This window comes from Cervus elaphus, chromosome 9 (genome assembly GCF_910594005.1).
Source record: "Cervus elaphus chromosome 9, mCerEla1.1, whole genome shotgun sequence".
NCBI lineage: Eukaryota > Metazoa > Chordata > Mammalia > Artiodactyla > Cervidae > Cervus > Cervus elaphus.
The window spans coordinates 101,022,148-101,043,220 of record NC_057823.1 but is presented as its reverse complement, the minus strand read 5'-3'; the positions used below and the strand labels follow the sequence as shown (position 1 = coordinate 101,043,220).

Sequence of the window (21,073 nt, the reverse complement as noted above, 5' to 3'; positions counted from 1 at the left end):
GACTCAATGGACATAAGTTTGAGCAAGCCCCAGGAGATAGTGAAAGACAGGGAAGCCTGGCGTGTTGCAGGCCATGGGGTAGTAAAGAGTTGGACAGGGCTGAGCGACTGAACCACAACATAACACTGCTGTCCTAGTGACCTTAAATAATCATCTTGTGAAAACATAATAATGTTTAAAGCCACATAATGTTAGTTTCTGTTGAAACAATCAAGATGGTTACAACCATGCCATTCCATTTTATTAAAACTGATACTAGTCCACTAAGAAGTGACCAGTTACTAAGGAAATCCTATCAACACCTCTAATACAAGCACCTAAAAAGCAGCCGAGGAATGTGATCATTGGTGACTAGAAGTTAGAGCAAGATGACAACTCTATTTTAATGAAGATTCTTTATACCATTCGGATATACAATATAACATGAATCTATTACAATCTTAAAGTAGAAAAAGGAAATGGATACAATTAATTTTAGCCTGGCAGTAACTTATGTCTAACTTTGCTACTACACTCAACGACACATTTTATAGTGCGTAGAGCAAGGATGGCACAGATTTTGACAGCTGTTATTTTTATATATACTGACAATATGTTATGTATGTTAAACTTTAGAAGTTTCACTATGGCAGAAAAAACAAAGAGGGACTGCAAAAGACACCTGGTGAATCTTGCTGTATAGCCTATAGATGACAGGTAGCTAGGATGTGGGGAGAAGGTGATGGCACCCCACTCCAGTACTCTTGCCTGGAAAATCCCAGGGACGGAGGAGCCTGGTGGGCTGCAGTCCACGGGGCCGCTAAGAGTCGGACACGACTGAGCGATTTCACTCTCACTTTTCACTTTCATGCATTGGAGAAGGAAATGGCACCCCACTCCAGTACTCTTGTCTGGAAAATCCCATGGACGGAGGAGCCTGGTGGGCTGCAGTCCATGGGGTCGCTAAGAGTCGGACACGACTGAGTGACTTAACTTTCACTTTTCACTTTTATGCATTGGAGAAGGAAATGGCAACCCACTCCAGTGTTCTTGCCTGGAGAATCCCAGGGACGGCGGAGCCTGGTGGGCTGCCGTCTCTGGGGTCGCACAGAGTCGGACACGACTGAAGCGACGTAGCAGCAGCAGGATGTGGAGAGGGTGCCTAGTGGCAGCATACACAAATACCATTCTCAACCAAAAAATCTTTATCATCATAAGGGAGGCCACAAAGCCGCATACTCATTTGGGAAGTAACATCCCCCTAAAACAGAAACCAGTCATTTAATGAGTGACCAAGCAGGGTGTCTCACATACAGGCTTCTCTATATGTATATTTATGTTTTAGCTACTTCTCTTTCTTCCCTCATCAGCATCTGTAACCCTGTGGAGACAGTGGCATTAAAAAAAAACCACAGCAGGTGGTTAATAAATAGAAGCAGTTGAAAGGAATTTAAGCTAAAGCTTCATAGGATGGTAAAGCACCACCGCTTCAGCTTGAGAATGAGTCCAAGTTAGAACAGCTGGAAACAGCCTCATTTAACCAGCCGGAATTCTTCTTTCCAAAAAAAGATTCAACAACCTGTAGAAGCAACCTTAGATGTATAACGTGTAGCTGGTCATAAGCGTCATTAGAAATAGTTTTCAAATCCAGTGTTAATTACTAAGACTGAAAACAGTCATTTTAACTCGACATAGATGATCATGTCAAAGTACAAGGCACAGTACAGAAGAGGCCCATTCACTCTAATCACCCAGTACTGTGAACACACAATCCTGGATCTGCAGTCACAAACTGTCTTGAGCCCCAAGCCCTGTGCTCATTTCAGTTCAGTTCAGTCACTCAGTCGTGTCCGGCTCGTGGTGACCCCATGGGTTGCAGCACGCCAGCCCTGTACTCAGCAGAATAGAAAGTGTGTGACGATCCAACCTCACATTACAAACAGAAAGTGCTCCAAAACTATTCTAAATGCCAAAACAATGTATATGAACAAAACATTATGATTTTCAAAGCATGAAACTCATGTAGCTAACCACTTATTATTTTTAAAAAAATGACTATTATAGTAAAAATAGAATAAAGAAATGTATTCATTGAATTAGTTCAGTTCTGTCACTCAGTCATGTTCGACTTGTTTGGACCCCATGGACTGCAGCACGCCAGGCCTCCCTGTCCATCACCAACTCCAAGAGTTTACTCAAGCTCATGTCCATTCAGTCGGGGATGCCATCCAACCATCTCATCCTCTGTCGTCCCCTGCTCCTCCTGCCTTCAATCTTTCCCAGGATCAGGGTCTTTTCCAATGAGTCAGTTCTTTGCATCAGGTGGCCAAAGTATTGGAGTTACAGCTTTAGCACCAGCCCTTCCAATGAATATTCAGGACTGATTTCCTTCAGGATGGACTGGTTGGGTCTCCTTGAAGTCCAGGGGACTCTCAAGAGTCTTCTCCAACACCACCGTTCAAAAGCATCAGTTCTTCGGTGCTCAGCTTTCTTTATAGTCCAACTTTCACATTCATATATGGCTATTGGAAAAACCACAGCTTCGACTACATGGATTGAACAGATACATGGAATTCCCAAGATCTAAAATTTACCATATTTTCATGGAGAGTGGGAATACATCTTTTAATAGCTAAACTACCTAGTTTTCAGCACTTCATTTTCTGACCTCATTTTCATTTACTGACGTCTAAAAGCCCCAAACAGTATCTGCTTAGTTACGGCTCCAATTCAGCCAACAAGTCTGGGGAACTTGGACCTGCTACACTTTGACTTAAGCCTGCAAGTACAAATGGGGTCCAGAAAATCGAGCTATTGCTCTGCCTGCTCCAATCCTGATGCCATTACTCCCCCTTGGTCCCTAGATGCAGCTGCCTCCTCCTTTAAAAGTCTAGGAAGGAAGGGATGAGAGTTCCCTCTGACAGGTACTGCTGCCTTCCTGCCACGGGCCAGCAGAGCTGCTGCTTTTCCATCAGCTGGTTATGTGCATCCTCAAGAGGTATGTTAATTTAGAATTGAGCACCAGGCCCACCCTAACTATAAAGGGACCACCCCACAGTATATTAAAAGGTTCACATCAATGTATGCAATTTAAATGCACATGCATATAATTAACTAGACACATTACCAGTGTGAGCTGCTAATTTGGAATGAGACACAAAAGACTGGAATATGTGCAGAGGAAAAAAAAAAACTTTAAAATTAAAATAACTACATAATGAAAACTGCTTCATGCTGTGTCTACTGTTTTCATGTAAACTTAATACAACTGTAAATATATTTTAATGAACAGGAGAAAGAGGCAATTACAGAGAGCAAAGGAGGGCAGCACCACAGTGAAACATCATCAGAACAGCTCTTAGCCTGCATATTAAAAGTGCTGCCTGAGGACAGGGGGTGAATTATGACTTCATAACTTCAGGGGGAACTGTTATTACACACACACCTATTTGCCAACTTGCTGGCAGTGAAAATAAAACACTAGCATGAAAACAGGGGGAAATCCTAGCTAACAAACAGAGAAGAGAGGAAATCTGAACTTGATGTTTTGGGTATAAACAACAACAACAAAAACAAATCACAGGGAACGCACCATACAACAGTGTGAATCAGCCATAAATACACATTTGTCCCCTCCCTCTTGGAACCTCCCTTCCACCTCTCCCCCCATCCCACCCCTCTAGGATGTCACAGAACACCAGGTTGAACTCCCTGTGTTATCAGCAACTTCTTATTAGCTATCTACTTTACATGTGGTAATGTACATGTTTCAGTGTTCCCCTCTCAATTCGTCCAAACTCTAAAGAAAAGTGCAAGTGTTAGTCAGTCGTGTCTGATTCTTTGCAGCCCCGTGGACTATGGCCTGCCAAGCTTCTCTGTCCATGGAATTCTCCAGCCAAGAATAGTAGAGTGGGTAACCATTCCTTTCACCATGGAATCTTAACCCAGGGATCAAACCCGGGTCTCCTGCATTGCAGGCAGATTCTTTACAATGTGAGACACCAGGGAAGCCCTAACACAACAATGTAAAAGCAATTATCTTCCAATTAAAAATAAACTTAAAATAAAGAGAAATGTAACACATAAAACTTAAAGTAATGTAACAGAAAAATTGAAGTTCTTTATTAAACTTAGAACCATGAGGAAATTAAACAGTTTAACAGGGTTCAAGGTAAAAGAAGGTGGTCTAAGACACTGTGTAAAACACTAATTTTTGCTATAACCCCTCCAACTGGACTCAATCCTAGCACTCCTTTTCACCTTTTTTCTCTTTATATAATTTTATATGTGACCGAATAAAGAAACACACTTTTAAATTAATGACATTAACCAATCTAAATGGAACAAAATATTTTTTCCAAACCATAAAAATAAATTATTTTTACAAGTTGAAAGAGTAGTGACCCCAAGAAAGCAATGGAAAATTTTCTTGGCGCCAAACTGAGGTTTATAACCCAGGAGGCAGTCTCTGAGAACTGTTTGGGAACGGTAGGTGGGGAGGTCGGTACATATCTGATTTTGGTGCAGGGGGTGTGTGCAGCCAAGCGCACAACTCCGGACAAGGTTGCTGCTAGTCACGAGGAGCAGACGTCTTAGTTAACGCTGTAAATGCTTTTCTAAGTGTGGGCGGATGCAAGAAACTGAGTCATAAAATCTAGCCCCCTCCCCCAAATGTCTATCTGCCAGCCAGTTGTGCCAGTTTTCCCAGAACACAAGGGGCTACATCCTGACCTTCGCCCTGAATTCCTTTCAGGGTGTACTGCAGGGGAGTGACTGCAGTGGCCAATGACTTGATTCCTGTAGAACTGGATGGTGGGCAATAATGTTTATTTTACAAGCCCTTCTCTTTCAGTCCTAATTTGCACCAAGGTTTGCGAGGCATTCTGTGCCCCGTTTGTCCCAGGATGCTCGGAATGCTCATTCCCAGACCAGGAAAACATTTTCTTGATAGACCACTGGATGTTCTATTACTGGGCCTCACCCTGTAACCCACAGCCGAAAGCCTCTGGCCCATCTGTCTTCCGAGTCTGTTACGGTCCAGGAAATGGTTTTCTCCTGTCGCTTCTTCCCACATCTAGAGTGACACTACTACAATCACTGATCTTACAGGTCTATATATTTGATGAATGGTTTCAAGTCGCCTAATCATCATTAATTTTCATCTGAGGCTCGGGCACATATCTGGAAGGGTAACGAACAATTACCTTGTAAAACAGGCGGAACACAAATAAAATTGCTAGTGATCACAGATACGGTCACAAGTGAGCATTTCAGATGTCCATTAGGTACAGCCCAGCATCTCCCAGATTGTCTGACCATCAGTTCTATACTAATCTCTGTCTTTAAGGGAAATGATATATTGGCATTGGACATAAAGTTCACCAAAGATGTCTGCAGGTACACGGTGGGTTCTGGGTCATCATGAGCCCTGACAGGACTGAGAAAGGAATGTTATTTTCTAAACAAGTACATGACAGCTGCCAGGAGAAGAAAAGCTGATCTTTCCCCTTGACCAGGTATTTTAATCCCAATTTCAACTGGGGACGTCTGATTAATACACAATGCAGATGCACAATGCCCACTAGAGTGGAGCAGGGAGACCAAAGGGCAGATAAAAAAAACTGTTTAAATTTTTCCTGTCTTGCTTTAAAAGGTGGATTTTTAATCTCATCATGGTATTAAAATATCTGCTTCACTTTATCTTTTTTCTCTAAAACAGTTTTGTATTCTCAAAATGATTTCCTCAGAGTGTGAATGAGTTCTTGATATTCTTACACATCAAAAACCACTGCTGGTATCATAACCAAAAATATACGTGCAAGTTTGGGAATCTTCATTTAAGTACTGTCTATATCTTGGAGCAACAGAAGAATAGATTTGCAACTATAAAATGAGTGTGATAAATTCCATGACTCAAACAATGTAGAAAAATAATGCAAGGCTTTTGGCACTGATTGACTTTTGCTATTAGAATTATAATGCAGGTGGGAGGATAAGAAGCTAAGCAATCGGAAAATATCTGCTGACTGTCTGAGCCTGAGGGGCATCAGGGGTAGGGTGTAGGGGATGTTTCTGTGAAGCAACTGAAAAGTTCAGCTGTGAGCTCTAATGCTTTAAACATTAGTGGTAGTGTTAGCCGCTCAGCCATGTCCGATTCTTTTCGATGCCATGGACTGTAGCCCGCCAGGCTCTTCTGACCATGGAATTCTCCAGGCAAAAATACTGGAGTGGGTTGCCATTCCCTTCTCTAGGGGATCTTCCCAGCTCAAGGATCAACCCGGGGTCTCCTGCATTGCAGGCAGATTCTTTACCTTCTGAGTCACCAGGGAAGCCCAAAAGATGCACGGATTTTGCCAAATATTGGGGGATAAAAAGTCTACCTCATTTTTAAATGGAGAATAAGGCTGGACTGTGAAAGCCCGAGTCACTAGAACAGTTTTACTTAATGTACATTTCCTAGCTTGCATATTGAGCAGATCCTACATTTATGAAGTGAAAAAAAATTCTACTTTTAAATGCTAGATGGACACTTTGAGCTGGTTGAAAGCATCAATTATTGTCCATGGTTAGAAAGTCAATTATAACTAACCTATAGATTAACAGGGAATATGGGCTGCAAGACAGATTTTTAGAAGTCCACTTAAAATGATGTGGGTATAACATCATTAAGAATCTAATTACTCAGTGATGCAACTCAACGGCAAAACACAGTGGCCTGCCTGCTTGAGATGAGTCCACCGGTATAACTCATTCCTGTCTCCAGCTCCTGATAACGATGCCTTTGCATGCAATTTATATTCATAGAATTATGAAAGTTTAGAGCATAGAGTTCTATAGATGATCTAGTGTCAGTCCCTTGCTATAGTGAAAAAATAAAGGCCAACCCACATGGAATAAATAATTTACTGATGGAATCCAGATAGTTTATTACATGTTTATGATACCTTTCAAGTAATAATTTTAGAAAAAAAAAACAAAAAAAAATATTGCAGCAATTACTTTACTCAAAATGGCTGTTTTTACTTTCACATACATCTTTCTTTGAATTTTTTCCCCAATCTGGAAGTCTTTTGGAAAATATATTTTATAAACTTAATTTCAAAATAGTACATTTAAGGACATTAATATTTTTAAAAGAGTCAAAATAATATGTTTCTTTTGATATTCCCTAAACATGAAAATGGTGAACCAGGTTTAGTTCATTTTATATAATTTTTCTTAATAATTAAAACCAAGATAACATTTAAGTGCTATTTTATTTTTTCACTCATTCTCTTGAATTACAGTGAAGCTAAAGCAGATTTTAAAAGCTTACTTGCCCTCTAGCTATTTTCACTAATTCTAATTCAAAGGTAAATATCACTCATTTGACAAGAAATATTTTTAAAACATAAAAACCAGAATATGCGATTTGCTGAATAAGATTCAGAAAAAGCTGTCACAGAATAACCTTTTAATCCCCAGGATTTTATTTACAAAAATTTACTAAAGAGCAAAATCTGGAATGTTGATGTCAAAGGGCATTAACTGTGATTTGCTGACTCCATTTTTCCACACACCAGTCATGTGAGCTGGCTTCCTACGTGATACGCCCCTTTCCTCAAATAACTTAAGGCTATTAACAAACGCTTTGATGGTACTTGGTCCAGGGAGATTTCTACTAATTGCCCTGTGCTTTTAACAGTTCCAAATACATATTACAATTGTTTATTATAAAAGTGACTAGAAAAAAAAAAAAGTGACTAGAAAGCAGCTGCTGCGTGCCTCGAATCAGCCTGACGAACATTAGGATGTGCAGAGAAGGGTCTATCAGCCTCCCTGACTATGCAGGGGCAGGAGCACAGAACAGCTCCTTTCCAAACGCAAAGCAGGACACACCAGTCATTCTGGTCTGTTAAATATGTAACAGTGATTCTGGCTAGAGGTGCAAATTATGAGGCTTAAAATGCACGGCTATTTTCAAAGATCACTGATCTTCATGAACTCCCAGAGGATAAAATGAAAGGGAATTTCTCAAGCCACAATAATGCTGTAAGCTTCTGGGGGCAGAAAATATACCTGTTTATCTGAGAACATCCCCCAGCACCTGCTGCAGTGTTGGCATATAACAGACATTTAATAGATGTTTATTGATCGTTCATGACATGATAATAAGATTCACCACAGTGATTAAAAGAGATTCTAAAACTGCCACAGTTACTTGAATAAATGGGAGGCAGTGTGGTAAAACAGAAATAACTTTGGGTTTGGAACCAGACAACCCAAGGTTCAGTCTTGGTGTGACTCCAACCAGCTGTGTTACCTTGCACAAGTCACTGACTCTTTGAGCTTCAGACTCCTCATCTATGAAGCGGGGTAATGCCTCCTTGAAGAGACGTATTCAAAATTTTCATTTTCATTTTGAATGGTGTATACAGGCCACCTAGCCCAGCATATGGGATAAGAGGACTCAACGAACAGATCCATGGTACTCTTTGGGTTGAATCACGGACTTAAAAAAATAAACATCAGGGAATCCATCACCTCAGCTTCAGTCTTTCTCTACAAGCTGTCTCCATCTTGACACGCGATCTCGGACAACGACCATATATTCATTAAGTCAGTGACAAAGACTGACGGCTGTGCCACAGCAGACTGAACAAGTGTGAAAATCAAACCGTGATAAGCATGAGATGCAAAGGAACAACTCTCTTCTACAAAAGAAATGTTCTGCCTATTTATTAATCAGCCACAAGATATTTGCAAAGATGCACTTTGTACTAACAAAAAATACATTTTCTACACCCCTTTGTATTATGAACCCATCCCTTACCAGTAATTTCCAGTGGACGCTGGCATATTGCATCCAAACAGTAACATATGATGGACAGTATCCATGCTGGCACGGGGTTTGAAGTCAACTGTTAAGAGAAAATGATACATGATCCTGAATATAAGTTATACTTCTGTGTACAAGTGTCACAAGAGACCCCAGCATTCAATATTTTGAATAACTGTCTAATACAGATGTTTTGATGCTCTTATGATAGAATGCTCTGGTTATATACATTATTCATCCCTTAAGATGAACATGATTTGATAATTTAATCTAGTAGGATAGAAACCTATTAGTTAACAAAAGAGAAAACGAGAGGCTGAAACTACATATATACCCACAAGCACTTATTAAAGCTCTCTTTTAAAGTGATGAGAGATCGTGTGGGTACAAAATGAAAGCTCCAGGCTACATATTCACAATATACCTCCTTCCAGATTTTGGTAAAGTTCTGAGTACCATTCAACACTGCGCACGCTGCACTGAAACGGTGAACAGTCAAAGCATAAAGCCAAAGGATTCATAACACAAATTTATTACCATCTTAAAATAACGGTAGTCACCGGATGGTGACGTGGAGAAACACGTTACTAGAAAAGTGGCAAAATATATCTTTCCAACAATACAGAAGAATAAAAGTGTCCAGAATGAACACTGGGCACTTGTTAAAGCACCGTGTATTGAAAACTACACAATGCTATGTCTCATCTTGTCCCAAGAACAGCGGTTGAAGGCCATTAAAATAAACAAGTCAGTTCAGAGCTAAAACAGAGAAATCAGGGATAAGTTATTTAGTATGATCAGTGCCCAGCATGAGCTCTTTTCTGGTTTGGGGCTGGCTTATCCCCTGTCATCCACATTCAAAATGCTGCCCTCTGGGCAGTTTTCAAGTCATCTTGACAGATACAAATGCTAGACAGTCTTGGGCGTGTGCAAAGCTGCGTCTTCTAGCTCTTTCTATCTGTCTTATGAAGTTAATGAAATACCAGTGACTGCGGAAACGTGTATCTGAGACACGTATATTTATAAAATAAAAGTTGTTCTATATCAACGAGAGCACAGCGACATGCATCGTGGGCTTGATCAGGAAACACGAGGTGTCACCAGGAGCCACAATGACTCACAACTTTCATGGGAAATAAACAGCCTTTCATTGACTGCCATGAAAATAAGAAATTAAAGTCTAAAAATCACATCTTGAGATTTTCATACCACTATCTAAAAAGACAACAGAGAGGACAGCTGGGAGATGGACTTGATATAAGCTGAGGCTGCGTTTTCTATTACCAGAGAATACAGCAAGCCTAGGAAATTGAATATACTGTGGAAGGAAAGAAGCAATTAGAAATTACAACAGTTCATACACATCACAGAAAATCATAGCACCACCAAGCCTAAATTAACAAGAGAAACGGAAGAGGGATTCTACCTCCGCAGGCGCACTCTCCAGCTGAAGGCAGGGTGTCCTTCCTCCCTTCCAGAATTCTCCCAGGGGATCATTCCTCCAAGGAGGCAAATTTTAAAAGCCTTGGGGAATACCTGGTTTTTGTCTTTTACTCACCTTACATTTATTTTGGTATGTGATGCAGTTTGTTATTTTATATTAATTTTTATCAAATGATTTCTATCATTCTATGGGTTACTATAACTTTTTAGTCTATCTCCCACTGTTTGTTTTTTTCAATATCTATCCATATGCCAGTCTATGACGGGTTGTCAAACAAGAGGCTGACTGCTCTGCTTTTTCAGAATCGATGTAGATGATGACATCGTTCCCAGTACCCTTAGATTCTTTGCTTATGGGTGGATTATATGAATCTGGGAATTTTGGTAATAAACCAACACGGCCACATGCATTTTATCAAGGATTATATTGTTAAATGAAAATGTGAATTCGAGGTCTCAGCTAAAAATTCGGGTGGAATGATCCAGTAGAAGATGGGAATTACATGTCTCTTATTCAAGGAAGAGGTCAGAGAATTACATATTTGGACATCACTCAAAAACTGAACCCTGAAGCCGTGGGGATAGACAAAAGCACCAACACAGAAAAGGTTCAGGATCGTTTTAGGGAAAGCTCTGAGCTGTTAGGAGACCCCAACGGTGTTTTTTCTCATATTAACGCAGTGTGTATACTGTTGTGAAACAAAGCAAAAACCTTTTTGGAAGAAGAGCGGGCTCTCTTTAAATTTATAAAATGAAATATTAAGCAAAAGATTCAGGTAGGGACAGAGAGGAGACCTGCTGGGAGAAGAATAGATTATGAAGACAACAATACACAGTCTCTGCGGCTTTTCATTAGCAAGGAAAGCCGAGAGTTTTGTGCGAGGCCCCTGCTTATGAAGAGGATTTTCTCATTGTCCTTTGTAAAGAGCAAACGTTATTCAAAAGTACAACTTCTCGAGCCATTTTCTGATTTTTTTTTCTTCTCTGACATACTATTTTCAGAACCACTCATTTGTTCCACATTGAACTCTTCCTAGATATGTGTTTAATTTCAGTTTCTATAATGAGAAACAAATCAATATCTTTAAGTGCTAGTAAAAGAAAATCCCTCAGAGTTTCGTCTCATAAAAACTGATTCTCACTGACTCATACATTCTCCAGAAACTCAGGATTTAATTTAAATGCCAAGTAAAGTATTGGTACAGAGTGAAAACAAACAACTAGCCATCTTCCTCATCTCCTGAAGAAAAAAAAAAAACACTGTCAAACTGTTCATATAATGAAAACTCAAAGCACAATTCACTCCAAGTTGAAATGAAAAACACGTCCAGCAAAAGGAATGGCATATCCAAGTGTAAATCTAAACCAAACAGTAGATGCCATAAAACAGAGCAAAAATAAAGCAAGAGTCGGACAATGTCACTGAAGGGCCTGCTGCAAGTACTGGGCAGAGGTCAACTGGGAAAAGATCAGGCTGACAGGTTCATTTCCTGGGTTTGCACCACTCCTGCTTATTAGCCCTGACTTTGCAAGAGAAGACCCCCCACCCCGAGGGAATAAGAATAAGGTCCATGAGCACAGGATACACAGAAAACTATGCTATAGATTTCAACACTGCACAAAATCAGACTATGGAAAAACCGTTAAAAATCACACTTTAAATTCCCCCTTCTTTCTTTTTTTCCGAACATACATGGAAAGAAATAAAGGATCCAAGGGAAAGAGAGGTAGAGGATAATAACAAAAACAGCTGCACCTTTAAGGGTGCAATTCTGACAGGCAGAATAAAGGCGGCCCTGAGATGGTGACAAACAGGCAAAAACACAGCCTTGTGTGAATGCGAGGGAAGATTACACCCAATAAGATTAAAAGTGCCACTGACTCTTCTAACTCAGTAATAAGATGGCAGTTGCTTAAGTGGAAGTGGTTCTTCAGCCCCAGTAGGTGTTAGCAGTTCAGACTGCCTGATGGATAAGACCCGGGAAAATTTTACAGGCAAGGAAGTGTCAGTAAGGGCTAGAAAACAAATACAATCGAAGGCTTAAGACTCCAGAAATAGTGACTCGAGAACATCAATTAAAGGAAATGTGATGATACTGCAAGTGCATAGGCTGGAGGATTTCTGGGAGAATAGTGCCATCTGAACTGAAAGACTTGAAAGTACGTGTGTGGGCAACATCCCGAGCAGACAGAGAACTAGGCCTCCTCTCTGGAGTTCTAAGCAAAATTTGTTCTAACTGCATGAGCTCGTTCAGGATTTATGGCCTCTTTTAGCTCACATCAGACTACAATCAGGGCCATAACATTTTCTAAAAATGTGATCTAGGAGAGAATTTCATCTAGTATTTGGCTTTCTCTCCATTTTTCCTTTCCAAAGAGGATACCCAGGTCTGCACGTCAAATTCTGATGTATCTGCCAGACTCAGGGCGTGGAAATATTTCAAAGAACCCACATAGCCAAGTGGAGCAATATGCAATTTAGGAGATAACACTGTACACATATAACCTACCCCCAAAGGCCACTGGAAATGGGAGCAAAGGAAGGCGCTTCTGAAATACTATCAGTCAGTCAGTCAGTCAGTTCAGTTCAGTCTCTCAGTCGTGTCTGACTCTTTGTGACCCCAAGGACTGCAGCATGCCAGGCCTCCCTGTCCATCACCAACTCCCGGAGTTTACTCAGACCCATGTCCATTGAGTCGGTGACGCCATCCAACCATCTCATCCTCTGCTGTCCCTTTCTCCTCCTGCCTTCGGTCTTTCTCAGCATCAGGATCTCTTCCATTCAGTCAGTTCCTTACAGCACGTGGCCGAAGTATTGGAGTTTCAGCTTCAGCATCTGCCCTTCCAGTGAACATTCAGGACTGATTTCCTTTAGGATGGACTGGTCTGATCTCTTTGCAGTCCAAGGGACTCTACTTATCCATGTCTAAGAAATACTATGCTGCTGCTGCTAAGTCACTTCAGTCGTGTCTGACTCTGTGTGACCCCAAAGATGGCAGCCCACCAGGCTCCCCGGTCCCTGGGATTCTCCAGGCAAGAACACTGGGGTGGGTTGCCATTTCCTTCTCCAAGAAATACTATAGACATGGATAATTAACCTGTCAAATAAAGAAGAACTGACTTGCAAATGCAAGTTTGAATCTCCAGAGATTAGGCGTTCCTGAATTATTGCCTATATATATCATCAGAGAAAACTGTTAACTTTGTTTTTTTTTTCACCTAGTGGAATCATATTATATGCAGTAAACAGCTTATTTCACGTACTGTGGATATTTCTACATGCTATTAAACAATTTTTGTCAACAGTACTTTTCAGCTAGTGCTATGCTTTAGAATCACCCTATGGACAGGTGCTCATGGTCAACCCTAGATCAGTTCTGCCTCTTAGCCCATCAATATCTTATTTGAATCTACAGAGGCTGTTCCAGGCAAGTGTATTTTTGCAAAATTTCACATGTGAATGAGAGGTGATCCTGACAACAGTCAACACTTTTAGTGGCTGACTATGTTCTATTATGTGAGCATCCTCAAGAGTTTAGTTAACTTATTTAACTCGGATTATCTAGCTCTTTCAAATGTACAGGATAAACAGTAAAAACAAAAACAAGATTTCTTTTAAAATAAATTAATAAAACCTTCTGAAGGCAAAAATCAGTTGACCCTTTAGAATTGTTTTATTAAATCAGATCACTGATTTAATCACTGAGATCACTGGAACGCTATATTACATCAGACAAAATTAGCTGTATCACCTAAACTCATTTTAGGGTTCAGGTCTAAAGCAAGCATACCAATGGGGCCCCTAGTGATTCATGTCTGTGATAGAGTCAGTTTTCTAATAATCCTACTGCTTTCAAGCCATTTTCAATATTGAGAAAAGTAGGCATAAGGTTCAAGAAACAATAATATACAAAAGTTGTCATAATTAAAATTCCTGGCCCTTAATATCATTCCCATAAACATTTGCTTTCAAAAAAAAAGATTATAATTCAAGAACCATTCATAGGAACTGAAGATAATGCAAAAATGGCAATTTAAGTATAGGATATGATCAGCTTTAATGTTCATAATCTTGCAGTTGGGCGAGAAAGGTTCAGACAATTGTAAAGCTCACAGCAGCGGAGTCCATTTGGCAGCTTGCTGAAAACTCACAGCAATGGCATATTATATTATCTCCTGCCAGCTTCCCACAAACCATAAAGCAATTCTACACTAAAATAAAGACCTCCGCTTGAACATTTTTAATCAGAAAGTTTAATAGAAAAGTTGTCGTTAGCTCTCGCTAGCTTGGACCATGATGTACAATTCAGAAAGAATCCTTAATGTGTTTTATGAGGACTTTAAGCTACTGTTGCCAAATTAACCAAGAAATAAGACACCTGAGTGAGCCTATAAATCCAGTGCAAATTTCAAGTGAAACAATCCTTACCGCTGAATAAAGGAATTTCAGCACCAAAAAGAATTAAACTTCTAGATGATATACCTTTTAAAAGGAAACTTTCTGGTATATGCCAGAACCAACTAAACAATAAATAGTATCAGTCAAGCTGTGCAAGATAAAATAGCATAAGCTTCATTAAGCCCTGTTTTTGTAATGTCATTTCTATAACACCCCCCTATTAATTTCCTAGGAAAGCAAACCCACAGTCCCCTTATCGCCTTTCCAGAATTCTCCAGCGGTCTTCAACACCTTCCATGATTCCAACAAGACAACCTCCAACATCCAGTCTGAGCTCTTACTGGCTGCCCTTCTCACCTAGTAACCACACCCACTAACCCTGACTGAAGGCTTACCCTGTGGGCTTCAGTGGTGGCTTAGACAGTAAATAATCTCCTTGCAATGCAGGAGAGCTGGGTTTGATCACTGGGGTAGGGAAGATCCCCCAGAGATGGGAATGGCAACCCACTCCAGTGTTCTTGCCTGGGAAATCCTATGGATAGAGGAACCTGGTGGGCAACAGTCCAGTTCAGTTCAGTTGCTCAGTCGTGTCCGACTCTTTGTGACCCCATGGACCACAGCATGCCAGGCCTCCCTGTCCCTCACCAACTCCCGGAGTTTACTCAAACTCACGTCCATTGAGTTGGTGATGCCATCCAACCATCTCATCCTCTGTCATCCCCTTCTCCTGCCCCCAATCCCTCCCAGCATCAGGGTCTTTTCCAATGAGTCAACTCTTCTCATGAGGTGGCCAAAGTATTGGAGTTTCAGCTTCAGCATCAGTCCTTCCAATGAACACCCAGGACTGATCTCCTTTAGGATGGACTGGTTGGGTCTCCTTGCAGTCCAAGGGACTCTCAAGAGTCTTCTCCAACACCACAGTTCCAAAGCATCAATTCTTCGGCGCTCAGCTTTCTTTATAGTCCAACTCTCACATCCATGGGGTCACAAACAGTAGGACACGACTGAGCGACTAACACTTTCACCTTCTACCTTGTGCATGGCTCACTCACCGTTCACAATGGCCCTGTGAGTCTGGTCCTTCCTCCCTTAACAGATGAGGCTGCGGGAAAGAGAGGTTGAGTGACTGCCCACGGCCATGCAGCCTGCAAGAGGTGAGGCTCACGTGCGAGCCCAGTATGCTCCGAAAATTGAGCGTTCATATGGTTGGCAGCTAGAACATTCTCCTCCCTCTGCAGATCCAAACCGACCATCTTCCCAGATCCAGATCAAACCTTGCCATCTCTCTCATGAGATTTTTTTTTTTTTCTGACTGAAATAGTTCACATTGGCCTTTTTAGAGTTGGCCACTGAAATTGTTCCCACTGCAATAGCTGAAATGGCTACTTCCAAATGACTGTCAAAATGCCAAGAACCCGCAGACATTGAAGGACGTTTTACACATCAAACCTGATTCAACCCTGGGCTTTAAGAATTGGCCATTTTCTGGGGAGGTGAGGAGGGATGGCATTTTGATATTATGGCATTAAAACAGCTTTGTCAACCTGTCAGTTACTTTTTGGAGACCTCTAGATGCATCAAATTGAAGACATTTCTAACTCTCAGTTTCATAAAATATAATGAAATGGTTCCTACTCCTCCTCATTTTTTTTTATTACCTGACAAAACTCTGGAATTTTGGGGGCTGTCATGTTGGAGATGTGGGTATTTGGGTGACCAACGATAGAAGACATTGAAAAAATATGCTTAGACAGAGTATATAGCAACAGTTTCTCGTTCACGATGAAGAGCAAGTGAGTGAGATTTTATCCACTCATCACAGACCTCCAGTACACTGCATCTTATTTGTGCTATTTCAGCTCTCTCCAAGTAGCTTTCACTAAGAAACTAAAATAGCCTCTGAGGGTGCCTGCTGGAAGGTCCCCGGTGGTCATGTGGAAGACGGAGACTAAATTATTCATGTTGGAGAAAACCCTAGGTGAAGAGAGAAGGGAGGGCATGTGTAGTGGACTAATGGGAAGCAGAAAGGTGACAGAGTAATTGCGTGGGGACGGACACTCACACACACACACACACCCTTCTATTCGGTATTTATTGCTGCCAAGGCCACAAAATATGGGTAAATGACCACTGTACCCTGCCAAACCTTGGTCTTTACAGTCATACTATGTAGCTAACCCATAAACACAATCAAAATTAGACCGTGCCTGGGGTTTTTGAAGTACCCCAATATCACCTTAACATGTGCTTTAAGAAAGCTCACATTTGGAAATGTTCGAATCTAACCGTGCAATTCTGCCGTGTTCTACATTCAACAGAAAAGCCCGAGAAGACAAAAGGCAATGCATTATTAGATGAATTTTTGTCTATTTCTAAATTCGACGGTGCTATCTCATTTGTAGAGTGCAATTTGATAGATAGGGACCTGCCATCACTCACTAAGGAAAAGACACATTTATTTACTGGTCATCCATGTGAGGGAAAGCAAGTGGATGAAGATGACAGTCAAATTTCTTGGCTGAGTGGGCTGCTGTCAGAGCCAATTCTTCTGAGTGTCTATAAAACACCTTTTAGACAGCATCACAGTTCAATGATCAAATGTAGATTTTCTCATGCCCTCACCCGTTCCAATTCTGTGGCTCTTTATTAAAAAAAAAAACAAAAACAAAAGCAATGTTCTAGGGGAAACTATGATTTTGTTCAAAATATAAGAATTATACTTATCTTCATTAAAGTATTTTCTCAAATACCTATTCATATTTAATAATTCAATGCCAACATATAAACACATCAAGCATGTTGGGTAGGCTTATATGTATGTATTACAGGCATATGCACATAAAATTTCATGACAACTATGATGGTATCCTCTCAAAATTAAGAAATATGTTTATTTACATGATACACAATTAGTCATACAAGCATAAAGCCAAAATTAAAAATTACTCAAATGTAATTTTGGGTTTTACCACTATCAGAAGAGTTTGTCTTAGTCCTCATAAACAGTCTGCCTTTTGTGAATTTCTTCAGAAATTTGAAAAGCAAGGGAGAAAGTCCTTTTCCTGTGCTGTAACATTTGTATTCTTGTCTCCTGGAATCCTGCCAGGCTGTGATTTCCTTGAATTTGTAACATACCACATCCCCAGGGCTAGCCCAATAACTGGCATATAATAGGATTTTTTAAAATTTGCTGATTTATGGACAAGTGGTTTTTCTTAAAAAAAAAACAAAAACAATTATTCCCTTATATTCAAACAAGTATAACTTAAGACAAAAGAGTAAACTGCCTACTATTCAATATATTGCCTTAGAAAATGGGCAAACAAAACACTTTTTCTTTAGTAACCACTCATGTATTAGGCAAGCAGTTTCTGAGTGGCTTTTAAATTTTTTTTATTATTTTTTAATTGGACTATAATTGCTTTATAATTAGGTGCTAGTTTCTGCTGTACAACATGAATCAGCTACATGTACACATATAAAGCCCCCCACTTGAGGCTCCCTTGCACACATCTCCCCACTGCCCACCCCCCCTCTAGGTCATCGCAGAGCACTGGGCCGGGCTCCCTGTGTTACACACAGCTCCCCACTGGCTGGCTGCTTTACACGTGGTCGTGTATAAATGTCAAAGGCTGCTGTCTCAGACCCACCCTCTCCTTCCCCGACTGTGTCCACGAGTCCATTATCTACATCTGTGTCTCTATTCCTGCCCTGTAGCATTCAAAAATTTTTACAGCACAAATAATGAAAACAAAGTATAATATATACATATTTATAAATATAAACTATAAACATTACTTCATATTTTTAAATATTTTAAATATATTACATATAAATATAAAAATAAAATATAAATATGTTAAATATATAAATATAAAATATTTTTTTTAACTGTCTTAAATGAACAAAGTTTTATAGGTCTTTACAAATATTCATTTTCAACCAAATTTAATCTGATAAGGTACCCCGAGACCCAGAATTTCAGACAATCCACAAAAAGGTCAAAGTTTCATTCACGGAAAAGCCTTGGTTACCCCACAAGTAAACCTTTCACTTTGGGAATTAGGATACATTATGTATAATCACCCTCCAACATATAATCTGTATATCCAAGTGCTTTTCCTTCTGCAAATGTTTACATCTTATTGTGCCCTGGGTTTTATTTTGTAAGACAGTTTGCAGTTTACCTTTTTCGCAGAACTGCCCAGAGTGTTCCCAGGAAGGAATTACGGAATGCTTGTTTCTCTTGTGGGGAAGACAGCGACACGCTTCTGCTGTATTTCAGCTCCTTCTGTCCATTTGATAACTTCTCCCCTTTATTCCCTGTCATCATCCCCACACCTACATCTGTTACGATTTAAACGGCATTCAGGTAAAGCAGCCCCCATACCGTAAAAAGCTTGGGCATGGCCCTTAACCTCTCTGAACTTTTGCTTCTTCTTCTGTAAAACAGCTTAGATATGCTTAGTTTTCAGTATCTTCGTATCTGGCAAGTCCTCAGGAAACGATTTGCAGGTGGTGGGTTGACTCTAGGAACACATATTCCTTTAATAGGACTGACTATTGTCTTAGGACCTGCTTACACCACAGGCACAGATGTTCCTATCTCCGTTTCTCTATAAAAACAGGACAACTGACAGTGTCATCCTAAGAATTAATGAGATTACACATGCAAATATATAAATAATTGTTTGGTACTTCTCTTTGGTTTTCAGTTTTCCAGTTCTATTTTGCCTACACCTAAACTTCTGTGGTTGCTGAATTATATAAACAATGGCAACCAAAAATCTCCTGGGGGTGGTAAAGGATTAACACTGAAGATAATCATGTTTTGAACAGGTGACAAAATTATTAGTCTTCATGCAGTCCTCCCAGCAATAAAGAAGAAATACTGAAGACATTGTGTTGGCCAAAAAGTTAATTTGGGTTTTTTGTTAACACCTGATGGAAAAACCTGAATGAACTTTTTGGCCAACCCAGTAGTTATAAATTCTTATAAGATCCTTTAAGTTGCCTAAGAAAAACAGACCAACGTTTAATACCCTGGTTCTAATATAGCCCTTTATGGGTTTCCTGTGAATATTTTTCTTGACTGAATATACTGACTTGTACTTTCAACTTAAAAGTTACGTGAAAGTAAACACATTTCTATTAGGAGAGCAATAACACATTCCAGGATATATATTTATAGGCCTTCGAGTCACCAGCTCTGACATCATTTACCACTACCTCCAGAAACAAACCAGGAACCTATTAATGTGAGACCTGTAAGAGTGCTCTAAAACACGACTACCATATTTACACAGGTGTGTAGAGTGGCCTTCTCTTCAAAAACAGGAGCAATCAAATCTACCCCAAACTCGGACAAAGAACATACAGAATTAGTAAAGAAAAACTTCAGGGACAGTTTCTCTTTATTAGCAAACATTATTTTCTCCTAGGCTGTCAAATATGTGGATATGATTGAGGGAAGCTTTACTGTTAGTACTTTAATTATGAATTCATATCCTAAACCACTTTTAGTGTTACTCAAAGCATGACAACTAGAAACTGTCCCTTTAAAGTTCAGGATCTGGAAGCACCAACTTTCTAACTTTTTTCCTAATAATATTCAATGATTACACAAAGGAATGTCAGTCAGGCAGCGCTCAGGTTTCCAAGGTCTGACTTATTTTTAGGAATTAACTATGGAGCAAGTTTTGTTTAGAGAGTGTCGATACAAGTTGTATTTTCTGTTGTGACTGCCACCAAAATGTGTGAAAAACACCGATGCATGTTGTTCTGGTTTTGAAGATCTGTAATGTATTTTTTGGTGAAGAACGCCTCGGGAAAGTTCGTCCTCCGATGGCCCCAAGGCTACTATACACATTTTGTAATTCACATGATCGCCATTTCAGACAGCCCACTTGAAGATTAGTTTTAAGGCACCAAAGTACAAACTCTCATTAGCATCACTTTCTCTTCAAAATCAACTTCTCAAATCAGAAAAGTAAAGGAAGCGGGGCAAATCCATGAATAACTTGCCAATCACACACCTCCCCCAAACAGCTGAAAGTCTGTCATAAAGGATGTTTAAAATAAAACTACCCAGATGAAAAGTGATGGTGCTCTGTCACATTCCCCGTCTGACCGAAAGGCTCAGCTGGGGAAGGAGCTGTCATTTAAGTGTCCTCTGACTGTGTAGACAGCAGAGTCTGTCCTCCCCCTCTCCCTCCCTCCTGCTCCTCCTTCCTTATTCTCTACTTCTTCCATCCCTTCGTACCCATCCACCTGTCAGACAGGTAAGATCTTATATCCCCCAATGCTGATTCTAAGTGCAGTCGATTTATAGCATGAACCAGCAGGTAAATAGAGGGTTCATTGAGTGGAGCGGAATGAAGCATCCAGCCACAGACAGAAAGCCAATCCCCCATAAACGGGCCACATGGTACTGG

General features: G+C 40.2%; 1 protein-coding gene across 23 annotated transcripts in view; it reads right to left on the bottom strand.

The window, feature by feature from the left end:
* Positions 1 to 21,073, bottom strand: part of PAM (peptidylglycine alpha-amidating monooxygenase) — a 308,314-nt gene that overhangs the window by 109,847 nt on the left and 177,394 nt on the right. For all 23 annotated transcript variants that reach the window (XM_043913698.1, XM_043913701.1, XM_043913704.1 and 20 more), the window contains one exon: positions 8,792 to 8,879. In XM_043913698.1, the coding sequence (XP_043769633.1) occupies positions 8,792 to 8,879 (88 nt within the window). The remainder of the gene's footprint in view (positions 1 to 8,791; positions 8,880 to 21,073) is intronic.